This window comes from Heterodontus francisci, chromosome 17 (assembly GCF_036365525.1).
Source record: "Heterodontus francisci isolate sHetFra1 chromosome 17, sHetFra1.hap1, whole genome shotgun sequence".
Taxonomy (NCBI): Eukaryota; Metazoa; Chordata; class Chondrichthyes; order Heterodontiformes; family Heterodontidae; genus Heterodontus; species Heterodontus francisci.
This window is the reverse complement of record NC_090387.1, coordinates 33768080-33793288: the sequence shown is the minus strand read 5'-3', so window position 1 is coordinate 33793288 and position 25209 is coordinate 33768080. Positions and strand designations below refer to the sequence as shown.

The window sequence follows — 25209 nt, the reverse complement described above, 5'->3', positions numbered from 1 at the left end:
GTTCAGTTCATGCTGGCCCAGCTGTCTGTTAGAACAGTCTGTCTCAACAAAAAGCCAGTTCAAAAGATAATCACAACATTGTATATCGATTCTCACTCTCTGAATGGCTGTGTCCAAGCCAACCAGATGCACCTGAAGTCAGTTGGTTCCCTCTCTGTATGGTCGTATCCAACAGCAACCTGAATGCACCTTCTCGGTAACTCCTGAGGCTTGCTTGTTCTTAAAGCGGTAATGATCCTTTGCTATCCTAAAGACACACCACATATTTCCCCCTGAAAAAACAGGATCATGACACTGTGTGTGATAGTACTGTCTAACTTTAATCCAGTCTTTTAAAGTTTAAAAACAAACTTAATTCAAAGTCATGAGGGGGTGAAATTCATCTTCAGCACTAGTGCAAAACAGGCAATAATGAATCAGCAACCCATTTTACACCCCTCCCATTAACTTAAATGAAAAAGAAAATTGGATAGGGCGTAAAACAGCCAGCAGGATGACAAATTGGAATCCATAAGACAATATATTAATTGCTTACACACACAATGATTTGGGTTCTACCATTGTGGCCATGTTCATTGCTAAATGAATATATTTCAAGCATTTATTAATTCACTCTTTGGCTGACATTCTTCAGTATTCATTTGGCTTTTACTGAAACTGCCAGGTTGCGCTGGTTCAATTTTATAAAAACACTCCCATCAACATTTCTTTCTGATACGGTGTCTGTTGCATAACTTGGATATTTATTTTACTATTCATGTAGTGCCGGTGGTAGACAGACTGTTGGTTGTTAGGATTCTGGAGATATTTGTGCATAGAAACTGAAAATCCATTGGATACAGGGATGGATTCCAGGCTGATACTAATGTGAAAATGGTTTGAGAATATAAAATATATTTATGCTGGTTATATGTAAATGATCTATTTTCATAACAAGTTCACACAAACCTTTGTTTCAATAGTTACAGAGAATAATGGACATACATCTTATAAAATGCACTTCTCAGAAATTCATGAGATGCACTAGGTTAGAACATTGCCTTTATTGCTGATGCCAGGCTTTGAATCCATCCCAGACTGATAGGAACATATGAAATCGGAGTAGGAGTAGGCCATTCGGCCCCTCGAGACTACTCCGCCACTCAACTACATCGTGGCTGATCTTCTACCTCAACACCCGCCCGCACTATCCCTATATCCCTTGATAGCTTTAATATCTAGAAATCTATTGATCTCTGTCTTGAACATACTCAATGACTGAGCCTCCACAGCCCTCTGGGGGTAGAGAATTCCAGAGTCACCACTCACTGAGTGAAGAAATTCCTCATCTCAGTCCGAAATGGCCTAATGGAATAAAATTCTCCTGTTTCTGCTGACTGCAAGAATAATACAGAAAATGAAATCATAACCTCATTCCTACTGGGTGTGAGCACAAAACTGCCCATAATTTGGCAATTTTCATAAATCAGATAGGCCAAACAGATCCCAGGTGTGTAGGAAGTGAAAAAAGATATTCTTCTGAGTTTGGTGTGAAGGTACACCTTTTAGCTAATTGTAAAGAAGCTTTACTCAGAACCTCATTTGTGCTATACTTCACCTGGAGTACTTGAAGTTAATATTGGGTTTTGGAATTAGGGAGATGTTCTTAGTTTCATAACTGACACTTCTCACCCGATGTTTAAGTTGATTTCCATCCATAAAATACAGTAGGAAAAAAAACATCAGTTTTAGTGATTTCTTCAGATAAGATTGAATATTAAAAAAAATCAGGCTTCTTTATTAATAAACAATGATCAAGCACAGTGGTAATTTGTAAAAGATCATTTAATTAAATAAAAAAATCATTCAATTCTGCTACAGTGTTTGCAGTTTCTGTATTTAACAAATCATTCACAGCTGAAATTAATAAAGCAGAATTAGAATCACTCAACAGGAGGGAATACTGAATCAGAAAAAAAAACTGGAGAAATCAGAACAAGGTGTCACAGTGACATAGTATGTAGTTATATTAATGTGCACCAACTCAAGGTAGGATGTGGGTTCATCACCATGAATCTCCAGTTCTAAATCTGAAATGAGCCATATATGAAGACAAAGTGGGCGTAAGGGATTCTCCACAAATTGTGTGAAGGCACAGGGAATTCAGGTGATGAATGACTCAAATTCCATTTATTGCCTCCACCCCAGCCCCTGTCCCCAACCCCAACTCCAGAAAGCTCTCCCAAAAGTGACAATGTCAAAGGTCTGAGATCAGGTTGACTGATACATAGGGCTAGATTTTACCTTAGGCGGACGGGAATTTGCCACCGATGTAAAAGCCTAGCTGGGGACTTCCACCCACCTGAGGGAGGAGGTCCTGCCTCAGTGAGCTGCTGGCCAATCAGCAGGCCGGCAGCTCTTAGTCCCAGCAGCGCCACCAGGAGCGGTGGCCACTGCTGGGACTGCAGCCCAGCCTACAACAGGGATCCAGGAATGAAGGTTAGTTGGGTTTGCCTCACCAGGGAGATCAGTCCTTCCCTGGTGAGGCTGAAATGGTCATTTCAGGGGGGTGGGGGGGGGGTCTTGGATCCCAGGGGTGGGTTGGGAGGTGGGGATGGCCCTCAATCAGGCACCCTGTGCCTGACTGCCATGGTTCCCCCTGGGGCGCAGAAAGGCCGGCAACTTTCGCTGGGCAGCCTATCACGTCCCCAGCATGCCTGCTTGCCATGGGTAAAACACCTGTGGAGGTGGGCGAGGGCCCTTAAGTAGCCACTTAAGGACCTTGATTGGCCTCGGGCGGGTGGGCCATTCTCCCACCTGACCGCCGTAAAGTTGGCTGGAGGCGGGAGCAGGGCGGGTAGGCCTCCCACTCAAATTTTACGCCGCCCCCACGCCACCATCTGACCCGCTGGGGCGGCGTAAAATTCATCCATACTGTTGGCTGGCAGGTGAGGAGCAGGAGAGGACTTAAATACTGAACAAAACAAGGTATTTATAAAATACCATAATTAGAAAGAAGGGACTATCAAATGCAGATAGAACTTGAGTTAATACACATTAAAAATAAAAGTAATATATAAAGAAGTCTAATTCCAAATTTAGTCACTAAATCATGCAAATAGAAAACCAATATATCACTGTTTCCCCCCCCCCCCCGCGTCCCCGTCCCCCCGCGTCCCCCCCCAGAGATGTGCTGAAGAAGTTAGAGCTTTTCTTCCAATAGCACTGTTAGCCTTTATTTTGGACCAGTCACATCTCACCCTTTTATATTCAACTAACTTTGAAAAGGGTTTCATATTCTTAGGGTCTCTAGTGGATCTCTACAGTGAGCTTAAGGTCTGTTCCAAGTGAAAAAGGTAAGTTTTTCACAGACCAGGTCATGAGATCTCATTAACCAAGCGCTTTGAGGTGGCTCTGTGACTTGGAATGGATCCCAAATTTGGAGAAATGTAGTGCATTAATTCAAAGGATTCGAGCAAGTTTAAGTGACAATGTTCACGAGAATACAAATCTATGGCATTTACAATTCTGAGATGCAAATTCAACCTAGATTTGGTATTCACCATGAATAACAATGACGTCCATTTAAATATACAGCAGTGATGTGGGAGTCATAGGAATATTCTGCATACTATTTCATTAAAACTGGTAAGAAAACTTCCAAATGTACTGCTAATCAATTTTGTTAGTCAGTGATACACACCAGAATGAAGCTCCTTGTTTGTCATCAATGTTATAGCTCTACATTAAAAATATGAATGGAAATTATGAATTTTTGATATGGAATTTTAAATGGGACTTCATCAGAAATCAAGTTACATGAGACTACATTGGATAAAAGGTATTAAATTAATTAAATAGCTATTATTACTGCTAAGTGCAGTTTTTTTTGTTTTATACACACACCACCTGCAAATTCCCCTCCAAGCCACACACCACCCTGACTTGGAACTAAATCGCCTTTACTTCACCGTCGCTGGGTCAAAATTCTGGAACTCCCTTCCTAAAAGCACTATGGGTGTACCTACACCCTAAGGACTGCAGCGGTTCAAGAAAGCAGCTCACCACCACCTTCTCAAGGATAATTAGGGATGGGCAATAAATGCTGGCCTAGCCAGCGATGCTCACATCCCATGAATGAATAAAAAAATAACTATACTATTAACTGGGCCAAGATTCAGGAAAACAGGAATTTTAATTTGTATTAATAGAAATATCGACGAATATGACTAGATGGACAGCAGACTCTAAACCACACTTCAAATTTCTACCTGTACATGGCTTTAGTATTTTTCCAGGTTTCAGGCATCTCACGGTACCAAGAATTGTGTGCAAGAATCCTTTGCACTTTGTTGATGCAACCTGAAAGCGGAGATAGTCTGCATGTGCAATATAACTCAGATAAACAAATGCCAAGTTTATTACAATTAGTGTAAATGTCTTACAGCTCTCCCTTCAACTGTAGAAAGGCATCTTTCAGGCACTATTGCTTGGGAAGCCCATCCTTTCCAAGTAGGTGACGGTTGGCATCTTCTATCAACTGCGGCCCTGGTCCTACCTTTGGAAAGAAAATCCAGACCTTCAAGACAAATGTTAAACTCACAAAACAGCAATGTATGGAATGGAACAGAGAAACATTTGGCCATCAAGCTTTCTCTTTCCAACAAAGTAATTATGATCTGCACCGTCAAGGGCTCATTCCAATTTATTTAATCTCCGAGAGGAGGCAAATAATCACAGGTAACCTTTCCAAGAACAGGAAGTGTTGAAATTCCTTCCAATCCTGAAGAAAAATCAAACTTAAGTCAAGGATATAATTTTAACATTATTCAACCTAACCTATTGTATTCTGTGCAAGGGATTATTTTAGCTAGAATAGGGCTAGAACAGTAAATTAACAAAGAGACAGTTTTTATGAAGCTGAAGTTGATAAAAAAAATGTTTAATATCCAGGATGAAATGGTTTAAATGCTGAAGGCTACTGAGGAAGCAATAAAGGCACTAAACACAATTTTTCAAATGTACAATCAAATATCCAGTTCTGTTGAAATGTCACAGACCTGAAACATTAACTCTGCTTCTCTCTCCACAGATGCTGCCTGACCTGCTGAGTATTTCCAGCACTTTGTTTTTATTTCAGATTTCCAGCACCTGCAGTATTTTGCTTTTATTTTCAAATGTACAGCTGGAGCTGTGGTGGCGACTAATGATACATCATTATTCAAAGTGGGGTGGGTGGTGGTGGAGGAGACGCAATATTGATAATTCAGTCTTACCATAAATTAGATGAATATATAGAAGGTATAGACAAATTTGAGATAGTCGATATGGACTTACGAACAGAAGGTCATGTTTGACTAAACTGAAAGACTATTTCAAAAAAAGTTGCAGTTCATATCAACTTCCAGAAAGCAATTGATCAAATGTCACAAAAGAAACAGTTGAAGGGAAAGTTGCAATCTCAATAGAGACATAGCTGAAAATCAACATTAAAAGGATCATGGTACAAAGATATTTCTCAGATTTGCGGCCAGTAGCCAATAAGTATTTTCCAAGGTTCTTTGCTGGAACCACCTTTGTTCAGGACCTGGGCGATAAAGGGTTGGATATTCTGATGATACCAAAGTGGCAGAAGGAGTAACAAGCTTCTAGGAAGAATGCAAGAGACTACAGTAGAAGATAAGAAAGCTAGACGAATGGGCCAATAAGTGTCAGATACAATTTATTTAAAAAAAAAAGAGACATAACATTTTGGATACAAGAATAAAACCCTAAATAGTAAAATTTATTGATCCACTAAAGAAGCAAAGGGACTAGGCATAAAAGTAGGCGAATGTCTAAAAAAATAAAATTAAGACAAATGGGATTTTGGGGTTTATACAAAGAAAGATGGAATGCAAAATCAAAAAGATCATCTGGAATACCATGTGCAGTTTTGAGCTTCTCACTATGAGAGGAACAGCCCTGGAAAAGTGAACTCAAGAATCAGGGTTATAGCAAAGATGAAGGGCTGAATTTTATTTTGACGTGGGGAGTCCCAGCAACAGGCTGGAAAGTGGTGGGTGACCCCACCTCGGCCAATTGCTGGGCCCTGGCCAAATCCAACACCAAGCAAGCAATTAACTGCCCGCTGTCAAGGATGCCGCCCCCTTTAAGGGACAAGGTCCATCCGAACAGCTGCCGGCCAATCAGAGGGCTGGCAACTCAGCAGTCCCAGCAGCGCCACCGGGAATGGTGGCCACTGCTAGTACCGCAGGAGGCTCGGAGCAGCCATGGAGGAGGCTCCAGTAGACAGGTGAGTGGCACAGGCTCGCTGGGGCCAGTCAGGCAAGCCCGTAGAGGGGTGGGGGCAATTCGGTTGTGAGGGCAGGGTTGGGGGTGGGTCTTTCAGCAGGGCCTGCCCTTGCCGCCGGGGGGCCGTCCAGCAGCGGTGGGAAGAGATCCTTAATTGGCTACTTAAGGGCCTCAGTTGCCTCCGAACAGGAAGGCTGTCCTTAACTCGCCCCCACCTCACCCAGTAAAATTCCATGGCATTAGGAAGGCGACAGACACCACCCCCCCACCCCGCCTTCCATTGCCATTTTAGGTACACCCCCGCCTCCCAGCCTGTCCCTAGAACAATTAGGTGACAGGCGATTGAAAAGTGTTCAAAAAGGAATAGACAAGATAAACATAGATAGATCATTTCCAAAGGGAGATAAATCAAAGACAAGAGGCCATGATCTCAAGAACTCACTACATACAGTGGGAGATTAGAAGAAACCTTTCCATGCAAAGAATGGAATTGTCAAACCAAGCAGCAAAAAGCAGGGAAGAGGAAGTTTATATGGAGGTATTGCATTAAACATTTACCTGAGTGTTGATGATGTACTGAATTCCAGCCTTAACTGGATCCATCTGGATGCTGGACTTCAGCTGCTCAGATACAGATACTGAATTTACAGGCAAACCTTTCAGGAACCTAGAAAAAGACTAGACTCTTACAGATTGTAGAGAGAGAAATAACACACTATTCCTTTAAACTTTTCTGTTGCCTCTTTCATATTAAAAAATATTCTGCACATTTCCATGGAAACCAGTCAAATGTCTAAAATGAAATATATAAGAAAGAGAATCACAGGCTGGGGAGTGGGGGTAAGTGGTGTAAAAGCGGAATCAAAATATTTAAATAAGATCTTGCCATTAAATTTGATAGGACATCCGTATTCCTGGCATTTCCAGGTTTCCTGGTTGCAAATGCGCATGTCTCTCTGCACGCTCCCCGCTACCCCCCTAATAAATATCAGGGCCGAGGTATTCAGACAACAAGGTTTTTGAAGAATTAATACATTAGGATCATACAAAAGAGTTCTCAAAATGACTTTCTTTCCTTAAGCCTAGATGCCAATGAATGATATTAAGGCTTGTGAGTAGTTGTGCTAAAAGATTTTATCATCATAAACCAATAAATGAGAGCTTGGATTCATATCAAATCATTGCAATCCAAAGGTTCCGATGAAGGGTCATAGACCTGAAATGTTAAGCCAGACCTGTTGAGTATTTCCAGCATTTTCTGTTTATATTTCAATCCAATAGTACCTCAATGTGTAAAACTATTAAAATGTTTCAACATGAACATATTTTCCTTTTCATAAAATGGTATTAAACAGATGGGTGTTTGGACTGTGAACTGTGCTTAGCACAGCTTCTAGTTCATTACAACTTAAACAACAAATCAGTTACAAGAGGAAGTTTCAACATCAAAATATTATCAAAATGTCAATTTTCTAAAATAACTCTGTGTATATTAGAAAATTACTGATAAACATTATAAACAGGGCAATGGGGACCCTGCAACATCCTATCCCAGTATTATGTCTCCAAGTCTTTTTTTCGTTGAAATAACCACCAAAGATAATTTCAGACATCTGTTTTTGTTAAAGTTGTTAAAATAAAAGGCAAATGCTGCAGATGCAAGAGATTGGAAATAAAAAAAAGAAAATACTGGAAACACTCAACAGATCAGGCAGCATGTAGGAGAGTGGAAGGGGGTTAACATTTTAAGTCAATAACCTTTTGTCGAAATCTTCTCTCCAGTGTTTGCTGCACTTAATAAAGTTTTAGTTACTTTGTTAAGTCATGGTAATTACTTTGCAAGAAACCTGCGCCCCTCCTGACATCATTTCATGCCTCTTTTTAAATCAAACCTGTTTTCATTTTAATAAAATATCAATAAACCAGTTTTCTTGAATTCTTTTTTCTTTCATTATTTCCCCCTTTAATTATTGAAAAGTCTGCCTCTTTAATTTTGGCCTTTTTTTTTTTGCAGTCAGTATTCTACAATGCTGCTCTTGTTTTAATAGAAACATAGGCATAGAAAATAGGAGCAGGAGTAGGCCATTTGGCCCTTCGAGCCTGCTCTGCCATTCATTATGATCATGGCTGATCATCCAACTCAATAACATGTTCCCGCTTTCGCACCCCCCTCCACCCCCAGCCTAGCATCTCCTCCCTCCCGCCGCTAACTCAATAGCCCAGGTTGTGCTCTTGTTTCGTATTGCCTCATAGTTTTTAATAACCCATTCTGCTACCATTTTTATTGTCTACTTCTGGATTTTTTTGAAACAGCAATTGTAGGACTTTCTAACACCCAGTTGTACTAGCTTGTTAATAATTGCTTTTACTGGATTTTTCCTCCTTTCCCTGTGCTTTTTTAATTGCTCAGTTCTGCAGTTTGTGTTTTTCAATAGCTCCATTAGTTTTTCTTTCTTGCCTCATCTTTTTAAAAGTCCCATTGTGCAATGTATTTTTTGTTTCTTCACATTTTAAAAAACCTCATTGTGCTCTTTTTACTTTTCTTTTAATCTCATTATATTTTATTAAAATTTTTTTGTTCCCCTGCGCAATTTTCCCTTTATTGGGGAATTCTGCTCAACTTGGATTCTTTTTTTCCACATCACTGCATTCCTATGGAACCAAAAATCCGAGATCAAAGTATCCCGTTTTCAGGCATGGGGGGTCACGATTTGCCTTGAGGTCCCATTGAGGCAGGCAGGATGAAAGCTTTGTGCTGCTGCCTCATTCCAATTAATTCAGCTTGCAGCCCAGTGTTAAATGCACTTCTAGCCTGCCCCGATGACAGGATGACTTCTTAGAGAAACAGGAGTCTCAGTAGCTGGTCATGGACAGCCCACCTGCAGTGCAGGTGTCCTGGATGCCTCCTCCCTGCCTCCTCTTCCTTCTCTATCTAAGGTGGCCTCTGAATGCTTGGTGGTAAGAGCTGCATCGTCATGAAAGCTAGGTTGTGAAGGATGCAGCAGACCACAACATACTTGGACACATTGGAAAGCGCCCCCTGAGCAGTCCAGGCAGCGAAATCGTTTCAGGACGCCAACAGTTTGCTCCATAATGTTCTTTGTGGCTGCACGGCTCTTCTTAAAGGTGTGTTGTCCTCGCATGGTCGGGTGATGGAGAGGGGTCATGAGCCAGATGTATGGAGGATATCCCTTCTCTCCAAGCAGCCAGCCTCTGGTATGTCATGGGGGCCCAAAGACGGCAGGAACAGCTGACTGACTCAGGATGAAGGTATCATGGCTTCTGTCAGAATAATGAGCACTCATCAACATGATAATCTGGGCATGGTCACATACCAACTGCACTTTGATGGAGTGGTAGCCCTTGTGCTTCCAGTACATTTCCCTGTTTACAAGTGGCACCCACAAAGCCACATGCATTCTGTTGTAGGCGTGTAACAAGTTCACTACACATGTGATGAACCTTCTATGAGAACAGAGCCAGACATGTCCAATTTCACCAAAGGAGATTGAAAGGATGGTCAGCATCATCCATCTAAAGTTCAGTTTGATTCAAAAGCAGCTAAAGCAGAGCACGTGTGAAGCAGTCATGATCCTGTGTTCACGATTTCAATATTATGTCTGAACTTCCTCTCTACCTGGCCAACCCCAGTGAGAATGCAGATTCCAGTCTTTACACGATTGTTCAAGGACAGGAGGGAAAGCTGCACATTGGATGAATTCCTTCATGTATTAATCATACTCAGTTCCTTCCTGGAGATGTATATTGGTATCCCTGGAGGAGTCATTGGACTGGACTGAACTTCATTCCTGAGCATAGGACATAGCATGGTGTGAGGGCAAGGGGAGAGAAAATGAGGAATGTACTATTAAAGGAATACATCCAACCTTAAAATAAGTTTCTTGGTGTGACATAGTAGATACAAAAAGACTGCTTTCCATAAGCAGAGTCCCTAGAATTGTGTAACAAATGAAGATGGAGCACTGCAGCAGGATTACTTTTTCTTTAACACATTATCTTGGGAATCTAAAACCCTTGCTAATAAAATGTAGTTCCACGTGGAATTTTAATTTACTGAATAGAATTCTTCGTTTGCAACAAGAAAATACCAATTAAAGCTGCATTACACTAAAGATATTTTAAACCATAAAAGCTATTAACTAATTACTCTATTAAAAGAAATTAAAATTTCCCTTTGTAGATGTAGAAGAAATTGTTTTACAATCAGAACCCCTCTTATACTGTGCCACTGCAAGGCTCTGGACCAGGTGCTGGATGGTGGTATTAGATTGGGCAGCTTAGGGTAGGCGGTATTATCACTGGACTAGTAACCCAGAGATCCAGGGTATTCCTCTGGGGAAAAGGGTTCGAATCCCACCACAGCAGAAGGTGGAATTTGAACTTAATAAAAATCTGGAATTAAAAACTAGTCTAATGATGGCCTAGAAACCATTGTCGATTGTTGTAAAAACCCATCTGGTTCACTAATGTCCTTTAGACAAGGAAATCTGCTGTCCTTACCTGGTCTGGCCTACATGTGACTCCAGACCCACAGCAATGTGGTTAACTCTTACATGCCCTCTGAAATGGCCTAGCAAGCCACTCAGTTGGACCTAACCACTACAAAGTCAATAAAAAGGAATGAAACCGGACGGACCACCCGGCATCAACCTAGGCACCGGAAACGACAACGGCAAACCCAGCCCTGTCGACCCTGCAAAGTCCTCCTTACTAACATCTGGGGCTTGTGCCAAAGTTGGGAGAGCTGTCCCACAGCCTAGTCAAGCAACAGCCTGACATAGTTATACTCACGGAATAATACCTAACAGACAATGTCCCAGACACTGCCATCACCATCCCCGGGTACGTCCTGTCCCACCAGCAAGACAGACCCATCAGATGTGGTGGCACAGTGGTATACAGTAGGGAGGGAGTTGCCCTGGGAGTCCTCAACATCGACTCCGGATCTTATGTAGTCTCATGGCATCAGGTTAAATATGGGCAAAGTAACCTCCTACTGATTACCACCTACCGCCCTCCCTCAGCTGATGACTCAGTACTCCTCCATGTTGAACACCACTTGGAGGAAGCACTGAGGGTGGCAAGGGCACAAAATGTACTCTGGGTGGGGGACTTCAATGTCCATCACCACGAGTGGCTCGGTAGCACCACTACTGACCGAGCTGGCCGAGTCCTAAAGGACATGTCTGCTAGACTGGGTCTGCGGCAGGTGGTGGGGGAACCAACACGAGGGAAGAACATACTCAACCTCGTCCTCACCAATCTGCCTGCCACGGATGCATCTGTCCATGACAGTATTGGTAGGAGTGACCACCGCACAGTCCTTGTGGAGACGATGTCCCGCCTTCACATTGAGGATACCGTCCATCGTGTTGTGTGGCACTATCACCGTGCTGAATGGGATAGATTTCGAATGGATCTAGCAATGCAAAACTGGGCATCCATGAGGCGCTGTGGGCCATCAGCAGCAGCAGAATTGTACTCAACCACAATCTGTAACCTCATGGCCCAGCATATCCCCCACTCTACCATTACCATCAAGCCAGGAGACCAACCCTGGTTCAATGAAGAGTGCAGGAGGGCATGCCAGGAGCAGCACCAGGCATACCTCAAAATGAGGTGTCAACCTGGTGAAGCTACAACCCAGGACTACTTGCATGCCAAACTGCGTAAGCAGCATGCGATAGACAGAGCTAAGCGATCCCATAACCAACGGATCAGATCTAAGCTCTGCAATCCTGCCACATCCAACCGTGAATGGTGGTGGACAATTAAACAACTAACTGGAGGAGGTGGCTCCACAAATATCCCCATCCTCAATGATGGGGGAGCCCAGCACATCAGTGCGAAAGATAAGGCTGAAGCATTTGCAACAATCTTCAGCCAGAAGTGCCGAGTTGATGATCCATCTCGGCCTCCTCCTGAAGTCCCCAGCATCACAGATGCCAAACTTCAGCCAAATCGATTCACTCCACGTGATATCAAGAAATGACTGAAGGCACTGGATACTGCAAAAGCTATGGGCCCTGACGATATTCTGACAATAGTACTGAAGATCTGTGCTCCAGAACTTGCCGCACCCCTAGCCAAGCTGTTCCAGTACAGCTACAACACTGGCATCTACCCTGCAATGTGGAAAATTGCCCAGGTATGTCCTGTACACAAAAAGCAGGACAAATCCAACCCAGCCAACTACCGCCCCATCAGCCTACTCTCAATTATCAGTAAAGTGATGAAAGGTGTCATCAACAGTGCCATCAAGCGGCACTTGCTTAGCAACAACCTGCTCAGTGATGCTCAGTTTGGGTTCCGCCAGGGCCACTCAGCTCCTGACCTCATTACAGCCTTGTTTCAAACATGGACAAAAGAGCTGAACTCAAGAGGTGAGATGAGAGTGACTGCCCTTGACATCAAGGCAGCATTTGACCGAGTATGGCATCAAGGAGCCCTAGCAAAACTGAGGTCAATGGGAATCAGGGGGAAAACCCTCCGCTGGCTGGAGTCATACCGAGCGCAAAGGAAGATGGCTGTGGTTGTTGGAGGTCAATCATCTGAGCTCCAGGACATCACTGTAGGAGTACCTCAGGGTAGTGTCCTAGGCCCAACCATCTTCAGCTGCTTCATCAATGACCTTCCTTCAATCATAAGGTCAGAAGTGGGATGTTCGCTGATGATTGCACAATGTTCAGCACCATTCGCAACTCCTCAGATACCGAAGCAGTCCGTGTAGAAATGCAGAAAGACCTGGACAATATCCAGGCTTGGGCTGATAAGTGGCAAGTAACATTCGCGCCACACAAGTGCCAGGCAATGACCATCTCCAACAAAAGAGAGTCTAACCATCTCCCCTTGACATTCAATGGCATTACCATCGCTGAATCCCCCACTATCAACATCCTAGGGGCTACCATTGACCTAAAACTGAACTGGAGTAGCCATATAAATACCGTGGTGACAAGAGCAAGTCAGAGGCTAGGAATCCTGAGGCGAGTAACTCACCTCTTGACTCCCCAAAGCCTGTCCACAATCGACAAGGCACAAGTCAGGAGTGTGATGGAATACTCTCCACTTGCCTGGATGGGTGCAGCTCCAACAACACTCAAGAAGCTCGACACCATCCAGGACAAAGCAGCCCGCTTGATTGGCACCCCATCTACAAACATTCACTCCCTCCATCGACGCACAGTGGCAGCAGTATGTACCATCTACAAGATGCACTGCAGCAATGCACCAAGGCTCCTTCGACAGCACCTTCCAAACCCGCAACCTCTACCAACTAGAAGGACAAGGGCAGCAAATACATGGGAACACCACCACCTGCAAGTTCCCCTTCAAGTCACACACCACCCTGACTTGGAACTATATCACCATTCCTTCACTGTCGCTGGTTCAAAATTCTGGAACTCCCTTCCTAACAGCACTGTGGGTGTACCTACCCCACATGGACTGCAGCGGTTCAAGAAAGCAGCTCACCACCACCTTCTCAAGGGCAATTAGGGATGGGCAATAAATGCTGGCCTGGTCAGCGACGCCCACATCCAGTGAATGAATAAAAAAAAAAAAGCTCGTTTTTAGGCCGGCGCAGACACGATGGGCTGAATGGCCTCTTTCTGTGCTGTAACTTTTCTATGGTTCTTCTATGATTCTATGCACTCAATGGCTTCCTAAACCATTGGGAATCCCACTAGTCCGGCAAAGCCACGTACCCACTTCTCCTGCTTCTCTGGTAAGAGAGACTATGAAGTCCCCTCTCTTGGCGTACAGGGCCTCTGTCACCTCCCTGATGCAGTGATGCATGGCAAACTAGGAAAGGTTGGCTAGATCCACTTGCTTAGAAGTTGAGAGTGACAGTGGCCTTGATGGCTACTGGCAGCATCACCCTTGCCCTGCTGTGCGTTGTAGGTCCTGTTGAAGGAGAAGGCTCAGTTTAGTGACCACCTCCTTGGTGGGTAGGGCCTTCTGTTGAGAGCCCTCCTCCTTCTCCCTCAGTGCACAGCTTCCCCTCGCTGCAGCCTGTGCTCCATGTCCCTATCAAGTTGCAACCCAAGAGGAATTGCAACTATATTCCCCCATAATTCTAGCAGGTTCTCTGTTGACCTCCCTATAAGGATGCAGCAACACAGCCTTCAAAATTCAACAAGTCAACAAAACTCCTACAAGAACACACCACACTACTTCCATAAACTTTGCAAGAGCAAAAGTAAGTCAAAAGCATCTCACCTGGAAGTTGGATGATTGGCCCTTTAAATGTTAGAGTGGCCACTTGGGTCCTGCCGGAGGTGGCCAGAAGTCTTCGGCCGTCATTATTTCTTTACAGGGCTTCCTTAGCATCGGCACCAGCGGTGCAAGAGCCCAATTTTGCAGCCCTAACTCCTCATTACTCCAATTCCCAACCCCACCCCCCCCCCACCCCCAACTATGCTCACTGTCTCGTTACATTCTCACTGCCCCATTACGTTCTCACAACACCTCCCCCTCACCTCTATACTCCCCAAAAATCTGCAATATTTCCCTCACCATTGGTCATTATCTTCTCAACTCACTTTCCCAGCTTACTTCTTCACTGTCATACCCTTCACAAGTCCTTACAAATAGACTAACCTAGTCCCTCATCTATAAACAGGATTTATACCACCAACTGTAACCAAATGCCATAAGTGATGCCTTTTATGAGGAAGCGCCATATCCTCAGATTCCCCGCAAGCAACACCATGGGAAATTCACAGACTGCTAGAAGTCTTGCACATAGCAAGCAGTTCTGGTAAGTGTCATAATTATGATCCACAACACTTTCCCCATCACATTTCAATCAAATTGATGGAACAGAATGACTTACTCATCATCTATTAATATTACATTAATTTTACAATGCTCACATCTTTCCTGGAATTTTACTGTTGAATGCCAAGAACCTTACGATTATTACATACTCTAATGCAATAAACATTTTGCAGATAAAGGTGACTGAGTCATGCACAGAAGTATAGCTTCCTGAACAAAGAACAAAGAACAAAGAAAATTACAGCACAGGAACAAGCCCTTCGGCCCTCCAAGCCTGCGCCGATCCAGATCCTCTATCTAAACATGTCGCCTATTTTCTAAGGGTCTGTATCTCTTTTCTTCCTGCCCATTCATGTATCTGTCTAGATACATCTTAAAAGACGCCATCGTGCCCGCATCTACCACCTCCGCTGGCAACGCGTTCCAGGCACCCACCACCCTCTGCGTAAAGAGCTTTCCACGCATATCCCCCCTAAACTTTTCCCCTTTCACTTTGAACTCGTGTCCTCTAGTATTTGAATCCCCCACTCTGGGAAAAAGCTTCTTGCTATCCACCCTGTCTATACCTCTCATGATTTTGTACACCTCAATCAGGTCCCCCCTCAACCTCCGTCTTTCTAATGAAAATAATCCTAATCTACTCAACCTCTCTTCATAGCTAGCGCCCTCCGTACCAGGCAACATCCTGGTGAACCTCCTCTGCACCCTCTCCAAAGCATCCACATCCTTTTGGTAATGTGGCGACCAGAACTGCACGCAGTATTCCAAATGTGGCCGAACCAAAGTCCTATACAACTGTAACATGACCTGCCAACTCTTGTACTCAATACCCCGTCCGATGAAGGAAAGCATGCCGTATGCCTTCTTGACCACTCTATTTACCTGCGTTGCCACCTTCAGGGAACAGTGGACCTGAACACCCAAATCTCTCTGGACATCAATTTTCCCCAGGACTTTTCCATTTACTGTATAGTTCACTCTTGAATTGGATCTTCCAAAATGCATCACCTCGCATTTGCCCTGATTGAACTCCATCTGCCATTTCTCTGCCCAACTCTCCAATCTATATATATTCTGCTGTATTCTCTGACAGTCCCCTTCACTATCTGCTACTCCACCAATCTTAGTGTCGTCTGCAAACTTGCTAATCAGTCCACCTATACTTTCCTCCAAATCATTAATGTATATCACAAACAACAGTGGTCCCAGCACGGATCCCTGTGGAACACCACTGGTCACACGTCTCCATTTTGAGAAACTCCCTTCTACTGCTACTCTCTGTCTCCTGTTGCCCAGCCAGTTCTTTATCCATCTAGCGAGTACACCTTGGACCCCATGCGCCTTCACTTTCTCCATCAGCCTGCCATGGGGAACCTTATCAAACGCCTTACTGAAGTCCATGTATATGACATCGACAGCCCTTCCCTCATCAATCAACTTTGTCACTTCCTCAAAGAATTCTATTAAGTTGGTAAGACATGACCTTCCCTGCACAAAACCATGTTGCCTATCACTGATAAGCCCATTTTCTTCCAAATGGGAATAGATCCTATCCCTCAGTATCTTCTCCAGCAGCTTCCCTACCACTGACGTCAGGCTCACCGGTCTATAATTACCTGGATTATCCCTGCTACCCTTCTTAAACAAGGGGACAACATTAGCAATTCTCCAGTCCTCTGGGACCTCACCCGTGTTTAAGGATGCTGCAAAGATATCTGTTAAGGCCCCAGCTATTTCCTCTCTCACTTCCCTCAGTAACCTGGGATAGATCCCATCCGGACCGGGGGACTTGTCCACCTTAATGCCCTTTAGAATACTCAACACTTCCTCCCTCCTTATGCCGACTTGACCTAGAGTAATCAAACGTCTGTTCCTAACCTCAACATCCGTCATGTCCCTCTCCTCGGTGAATACCGATGCAAAGTACTCGTTTAGAATCTCACCCATTTTCTCTGAGTCCAAGCATAACATTCCTCCTTTGTCCTTTAGTGGGCCAATCCTTTCTCTAGTTACCCTCTTTCTCCTTATATATGAATAAAAGGCTTTGGGATTTTCTTTAACCCTGTTTGCTAAAGATATTTCATGACCCCTTTTAGCCCTCTTAATTCCTGATTTCCATTCTCAAATGAACATATAGTATGTAAAGAGAGAAAGTCACCTGGATGTTCAAACTTTGACAAGCAGCCATCACTAGATGGATAAATGAAAGGGTTCTGCTTCCTGGCAGGAACCCAAACAAATCCGTCTATTTATATCTGCACAGCTTGAAGTGAGAAGGAGGATTAAGAGGCCAATTATGCCCCACATATAATATTTACTGAGAACTATCCATTTGGGGAAGAGAAACTTTCCGAGCTTCAGAATTTGAATATGAATATATTTAGTCAAACGACATTCACCTCAAGAGGGTGAAGAGGAGATTTACCAAAATATTTCAGGGATGAGGTATTTGGCTACATAGTTAGGATAAAGACGCTGGAGATGTTTTCCTTGGAGCAAAGGAGATTGAGGGGAGATTTGATAGTGGTGTACAAGATTATGACAGGTTTAGATCAGGTAGACAAAGATAAGTGATTCCCATTAGCTGATGGTACAAGGACAAGGGGACACAGATTTCAGGTTTTGGGCAAGTGATGCAGGGAGGATGTGAAGACCTGGAACTCACTGCCTTTGAGGGTGGTGGAAGCAGAAATGATCAATGATCTCAAAAGGAAATTTTATGGGCACTTGAGGGAAATAAACTTGCAGGGCTGCAGAGATGGAGCAGGGGATGTTAGTTGTATTTCAATCATGTTTAATTATATGCAGGTGGAGGGCATTAATTGAGGTTTCACTTGAGCACATATAAAGAGACACTTACTGAAACTGTGGGGTAGTTGAATTAGGAGGTGTGTGCTTGTAATGTTTCACTCTGTAAATTAATGTAAATCTGAGTAAAGATTGAGTACAGTATCACCCTTCACCAACTGGCTTTCTGGAGTACAACAGGAGAATGGGATTGACTGGATTGCTCTACAGAGAGCCAGCATGGACTCAATGGGCCAAATGGCCTCCTTCTCTATTGTAATGGCTCTATGACCTATATAATCTCATGTTTAACAATTTTGGAGTTCCATATATATTGAATGCAGGGTAATCTCAACTTCCTCCTGTGTAGCAGCAAAATTTGTAATTAATGGCTCTGTAATTTTCTTAAAGATGGAAGTAGCTTACGCAAACCAGGGCAAGTACCTTCAGCCACGTGTTCAAAACCAATAACGACATTTGGTATTTGAGGTTAGGGAATTTTCAGGAGCCAGGAAACTGGAAATTTACAATAAATTGTTGAAACTGCAGATTATAGAAATGTTTTCTCCTCCAACTATACAATTTTAACAAAGATTGTTAAAATCACTATGAAGAAAGTATCGTGGCCATTTCCCTCAACAGATATGTGAGAGCAAATGTTGCAAACTGAACAGACTTTCATCATGTGCAGTAGTATAGAACTGTATGTTACATTAAGAATATATAACTCACTGTTCACCATTTTCTTCTGGAGGAAAGTAGTGTTTCACAACTTCCACAAACTCATCCACATGCAGCTCCCTCGTATAAATGACTGCATTGGGGCCTGCATCAAATGTGTACACTACCTAACATAAACAAAAATGGATCAGAAACAAAAGTGCTCTACGTTTAATCAAAAAGCAATGCAAAGCCTATCTAACCCACAGACTATCTGTATACTTTCAGTATATTCTGAATTACTGTGCATTTCCTTTTTATTTCTTCCCTCAGTTCCCACTGTACCGTGGAGTTCATTTCAATGCTCTTCAGGAACCAAAGGAAGAATTAGCATGCAGATGTTTATAATCAATCAGTGAGCAATTTTAATGTAACATAAGAATTGTTCCATTAGATTCCCAATAGATAAATTAAATGGTGCATTACCAAGTTGAAGGTGCCTGGTATGTTGAAATGCATGCACATTTGTAGGAACAGGTGTCTGCAAGCAATCAGAGGCTTTCAGTGTAGGCCATGGCTGTGAACATGTAAAATATATACTCACGTAAAAGATGGGGAGTTCACACCCTTTATTGTCAGAGCTTTGTCTTAATTAAGGATTTCCACTGTGTCTAGGACTTTGTGTTTGTCTCGTGGTGCGATACTGTATTATGATATAGTGTTCCTTCACAACATCACAAGTTACAGTTGACAAGTGCACCTAGAGCCAAGCACAGAAAAAGTCCAGCCATAGTATTGCAAGTGAAGGCAGAAATTGGGAGCTGGAGCCTTCAGTACCTTTGCAATCTTTGATCCTCATCCTAGGTATGGAACGATTTGTTCCACCTCGCTTTCCTCCTTTAATACACTTCTTAAAGCCTACTTCTTTGACCAAACGTTTGGTCATCTGACTGAATATCTAGTAATGCGGCTTGGTATCTATATTTTGTTTTCTAATGCTCCTTTGAAGCGCTTTGGGACATTTTATTACATTTTAAAGGCACTATATAAATATAAGATGGTGGTGGTGTTTGGGGATGGGGTTGGAATGGAAAGGGGGAGGAATAGCGAAAAAGCATTTATCTTGTATCCAAGTGTATTTGGCAAATTTTACGTACATGAATCAACTCCCAACTCTTGCTAATAAATGGAATACAGCATGCTTAAAATGAATGGAAGTGATAAAGTATTAAAAAAATGCAAAACATTTGCATAAATCAAGGCTATTTGGCACCAATCATTACTTCTTGTATTTCTATTCAGATTCAAGTTATCATTTTTGACTTTAAGAAATGCTGTTCGAGTTAGGGAATAGACACAGAGATAGGGAAGGGAGTTGTGCTTTTCCTTGCCCAACTGAATATTTGAGTTTTTTTACAAAAAGTTATCTTAGATATGGTACATTATTTTTCAGCGTGAAACATATTGGCCCAGAGGGTTTGTCTGTAGAGTTGTGCAAATGCTCAGAACAATGCACGGTCTTAGGCGGAGGAGTCAAGATACTTAGACAATATCCCTGGGGCTCAGCTAGGGCAGAGGGATATCACAGAACTGTTACAGTGCGGAAGGAAGCTATTCACACTGTGTCCACACTGACTGTCTAACCAATTCACCTAATGCCATTCCCCTGCCTTCTCCCCGTAACCCTGCACATTCTTCCTTTTCAGATAAGTCGAATTCCCTTTTGAAGGCCTCAATTGAATCTGCCTCCACCGCACTCTCAGGATATAAAGAAAGCCTTTGCAGCATGGAATCATTTCAATTGGGGTCTCAGACTTCCCCTGGAGTCAGACAGGACTTTTATCCCATTTAGATTTTAGCTCAGGCCCAAAGCTGAAAGGACACTACAACACCTCTGAATGATTTGAAATGTCCGAGGAGCATTTTGGTCAGAACATGTACTAAACTAGCAAAAAGTGATTTTATCAATTCTCCAATGGAAGTTCATGTATCATGTTTAGTTTGAGAAATGAGTGGCGTTTTGAATAGGTGTATATACACCTTTTAAGTCACAGTGTTAGACATAACTACTGTATGGATAATAGTACACATCTTACCCGTGTCTCTCCAAAGTGGGAGTTGTATTTATGTACCAGGTTAATGATGCGTTTGGAAATATCACTGAGATAAAAGATTGGAGGGAAGGTGTCGAGACATGTTGCATGAAACTGATTACTGTCCTTCATTGTTAACTGTCCAAAGATCTCAAAATCTTGCCGTTTGATTGCTTCAATCATTTCCTTCATTCGTTTTGGAACAATTTGCGTACGATACTGAAAAACAGAAAATGCACATTCCCTTTCAGTTATGGACTGGTTTCCCCAAGTTATCCTCTCAACCACTCAGTCATCTATTTTCTATCACCTTCTTCCAATTGGGAAGCAAGAAAACCCCTGACCTGTTCCATGAACCCCACCACAATCATCTCTGAAAGGTCACAGATTAATTATCAGTTCTTAAATAATTTTTTTTCGGGGATAGGTTTTCTTTTATCCTTCAGTTCAGCGACACAGCAGAACATAACAATTAATTTCACCACCAGGACCTGATGGCTGAATCCAGACCAGAATAAAGGGATGGAAATTATCTCTGTGATAGGTGTAAAGTCCTAAGTGATGCTGGCCCTGGTGCTACTAGATTTAATGAATCCACTTTCATAACTTTGTCATGGTGAAATCTGAACTCTGGATTGCCAATGCAGTAGCATAGTCAAGACATTACCATAGCCAGCAGTCATCTAGGGTTCCTATTCAATGTGCCATCATTTTAAGTTGTGTTAGGGGCTAACTAACCCACCTTTTTAAATGGATACTTCTTCTGTTAGGCCATTTACAATGGGCGTCCTCTTAAATGATTTTTTTTTTATACAGATGGCTGTGAGGCATTGGAAGGCAATGCCGGAGATAGTGACTGACGCAGAGCCATGTCCACATTTAAAGCTAGGTTAGATAAGTGGTTCAAGGAAAGGGGGAAAGAAAGCAAATCAGGAAGAGGGATTAGGACTACAGCATTCGTGGAAGACCAGTACCAGTATTGACTGACTGAACAGAACAGACCATTTCTTTGTTGTAATTTTTATATAATCCTCAGTTTACAAAAGACTTCTAATGCTTCAAAGGAAAGGAGTTCACACCTTCAGCAGTGGACTGGTCTTGACACTGGTTTGCATCCCAGCAGTACTACCGACTGGCTTCTGTTCTGCACTAACCTGGAAAAGAAGCAAAAGGAGCTGAGGTTCTAGAACTGTTCATTTCCACAGGAGATTGAAACACTCAGAAGCAGGACATTTAGAACAAGTTAGAATTAGAAGATTTTAGGCTAGCAAAGTGATATGTCATTCTCTGGCCAACCTCATAACTACTTTTTTAAAATCCGAGTTTAGTATAATCTTGGTTTCCACTAAAAGATTGTAATGGAGGTAAATAAAGTAAATACATGGAAAGTAAGAGCTACATAACAGAAGAGGTTTATGGCAACGTTTATATGTCAACATGTTTTGCCACACAAAGAACACTCAAGGGCTATAACAGCATTTCTATTTCAGTAATGAAACAACTAACATGCTGATGATACTGACGGCTGCAAAGCAGAAATACATACCTACTGATAGTAGTAGCTACTTAGGGTCAAAATTAGGACTGTTGGAAGAGAGGGAAAAAAGGAGGCAAATTGTAAAGTGCAAAAACTCTGATAAACTTTGGCACTTAATAAATAATTGATATATATGCTGACTGAATTGATGTTTGTATTTGTTCCTTTTCATAGTTCTTGAATTATGCAAACAAAACTACCATATAAAAAAATCACTTCATACTAAACAATAATTGACTGTTATATGAAACAAAAGGTGTATCATGTTTGAAAACTAGACTTAGTGAAGCTTTTGACTGAATCATTTCTGAGTTAGCTTATGTTGTTAGGGTTGCTTTAGAATATCCATTAACAGATCAATTTTGTAAAGTTTATGGAGAGTTGGGATATTGAGTACGAAGCAGTATGTTTAATGATGCAAGGAAATATCAACTAGTTGCTCGTGACAATCTTAGCATAATAGCCCTTTGTTAATAATGTCCCATTTTTAAGGGTTATTTACTAACAAAGGAATACACAGAAGCATCCTTCTCCTCTCCAGGTATGACCATTCCTTATATATCCTTTCTATCCTGTGCTAAAGCTTTACAGAAAACTAACATTAAAAAGGGCTAATGCTTTCTTGCACCACACATTCTGAGACAAGCATTCTGCGTATTACACCAAAGTGCAGAAGGAATTCCATATTCTTTCTACTTATTACAAAATTGCTAGTGCAGCTTGTTCAACCACCCACTTGTACACGAGTGACTACATACAATGAAAATGTTGGCTACTGCAGTATGTATTGCAACTGTTTCTCTTAGTCATTACTGTTCACTAATAGGCAACCAGATGAAAACCCAACCCTCCATGATAAAGAGTCTCCAATGTATCTTTTATTTCTCTAACTTCTCTCATTATTGCCTCCTTTTTCTTCATCACTTCCAACTTCAGTGTTCTCCACCTAAATTGCAGACAATTATTTAATATCACCTCGCCCTCTTTTCACAGTTCTGTTTCTACTTATAAATTGTTCATCTCTCAGGTCTGACAGAAGTTCATTCATCTGAAATGTTAACTCTACCTTCCTTTCTACACACATGCTGCCTGACCTGCTGAATGTTTCTAGTTTTTCCGTTTCTATTCCAGTGTCGTATATGTTCATTTGAAACACGGTGGCTGAAATGTTTTACATTTTTTGGAGGACACACAATTGTCCACAGCCTACTCGACACTGTTAAAACAATCTCCAGCTAATCCTGCATTTGAAGTGAAAAAGAATGGATGTAAACATAATTGTTAAAAATGCAGCCTTGTGTACAAACAGGGACAAGAGAGGTACTGACTCTATAGAATGGCTTTATTCAGTTTGCCATGGACTCACCACTAGTATAAGAACTCTGAGCTCTGGCCAGTGAGTTTCTGGCTCGATCTGCTGCGCAATGCTATCGCTCCCATCTTCTTTCTCTCCCATGATCCATTGCACAAACCCTCCGTACATGCTTCTGCATGCACTGCCTGAGCCCTGGCGAGCAATTTCAGACAGCTCTCCTTCCAAACCATACAGCTTGGCAAGTGCGTATACTGCAAAGGAGGAACATCAGTTAGTCAATCACATCAAAACATAGAAAGACTTGCATTTATATAGCGCCTTTCACAATGACTGGATATCCCAAAGCACTTTACTGCCAATGAAGTACTTTAGAAGTGTAGTCACTGTTGTTAAGTAGGAAATGCGGCAGCCAATTTGAGCACAGTAAGCTCCCACAAACAGCAACGTGATAATGCCAGATATTGTTTTAATAATGTTGATTGAGGGATAAGTATTGGCCAGGACACCAGGGACAACTCCCCTGCTCTTCTTCGAAATTCTTCTTCGGAATCTTTCACATCCACCTGAGAGGACAGAGAGGGCCTTACTTTAACGTCTCATCCCGAAGACAGCGCTTCTGACAGTGCAGCACTATCTCAGTCATGGTCTAGAGTGTCAGCTTAATTTTTGTGCTCAAGTCCTGGAGTGACCGGATTGGCTGGTAGGAAATTTGTACTGAATTTGAAAATAAAACATTGATAAAAATTGATTAAAACCCTAATTAATAAGTAGAGTAACTAAACCTGAGGGAAATTACTGTATTTAGTTAGCATTTAATATTTATAGTAGAAATCTAGCACTAGGGACCATATAGTTAATTGTAACATAATTTAGTAAGGATTTAATAAGTATTTATTTATTTTGAATTAATTTATTAATTAGTGCTAGAAATGTCAGTCAGAGGGGTAAAGTTTCACAGATTCACTTGTGAGATGTGGGAGGTTCGTGACACTTCCAGCGTTCCGGACGACTACATCTGCAGCAAGTGTACCCAGTTGCAGCTCTTCACAGATCGCATGGATCGGTTGGAGCGGCAACTGGATGCACTTAGGAGCATGCAGGTGGCAGAAAGCGTCATAGACAGGAGTTTTAGCGAAGTGGTTACACCCAAGGTGCAGGCAGATAGATGGGTGACTGCTAGAAGGGGCAGGCAGTCAGTGCAGGAATCCCCTGTGGCTATCCCCCTCTCTAACAAGTATACGTTTTGGATACTGTTGGGGGGGGGGGGGGGGGATGGCCTTTCAGAGGAAAACAACAGCAGCAGCCAGAGCAGTGGCATCACGGCTGGCACTGTTGTTCAGCAGGGAGGGACAAAGCGCAGAAGAGCAATAGTTGTAGGGGACTCGATAGTCAGGGGCACAGATAGGCGCTTCTGTGGACGTGAAATAGACTCCAGGATGGTATGTTGCCTCCTTGCTGCCAGGGTCAAGGATGTCTCTGAACGGACAGGGGGCATTCTGAAGGGGAAGGTTGAACAGCCAGAGGTTGTGGTACACATCGGTACCAACGACATAGGCAGGAAGAGTGACGAGGTCCTGCAGGGGGAGTTTAGGGAGTTTGGTAGAAAGTTAAAAGACAGGACTTCGAGGGTTGTAATCTCTGGATTACTCCCTGTGCCACGTACCAGTGAGGCTAGAAATAGGAAGATAGTGCAGCTAAACACGTGGCTGAACAGCTGGTGTAGAAGGCAGGGTTTCAGATAT

General features: G+C 42.6%; 1 protein-coding gene across 4 annotated transcripts in view; it reads right to left on the bottom strand.

The window, feature by feature from the left end:
* Positions 1–3162: 3162 nt before the first annotated feature.
* mvda (mevalonate (diphospho) decarboxylase a) overlaps positions 3163–25209 on the bottom strand; it is a 33158-nt gene continuing 11111 nt past the window's right edge. The window contains exons 5-11 of one of the 4 annotated variants that reach the window (XM_068049882.1): positions 23519–23718; positions 21695–21769; positions 20619–20834; positions 18595–18710; positions 17936–17986; positions 6832–6940; positions 3163–4537 (exon numbers count right to left, since the gene is read on the bottom strand). In XM_068049882.1, the coding sequence (XP_067905983.1) occupies positions 4463–4537; positions 6832–6940; positions 17936–17986; positions 18595–18710; positions 20619–20834; positions 21695–21769; positions 23519–23718 (842 nt within the window). In that variant the 3' untranslated portion in view covers positions 3163–4462. Of the gene's footprint in view, positions 4538–6831; positions 6941–17935; positions 17987–18594; positions 18711–19172; positions 19283–20618; positions 20835–21694; positions 21770–23518; positions 23719–25209 lie in introns of those variants that run through there. The other 3 variants (XM_068049883.1, XM_068049884.1, XM_068049885.1) reach the window with 3 other exon arrangements.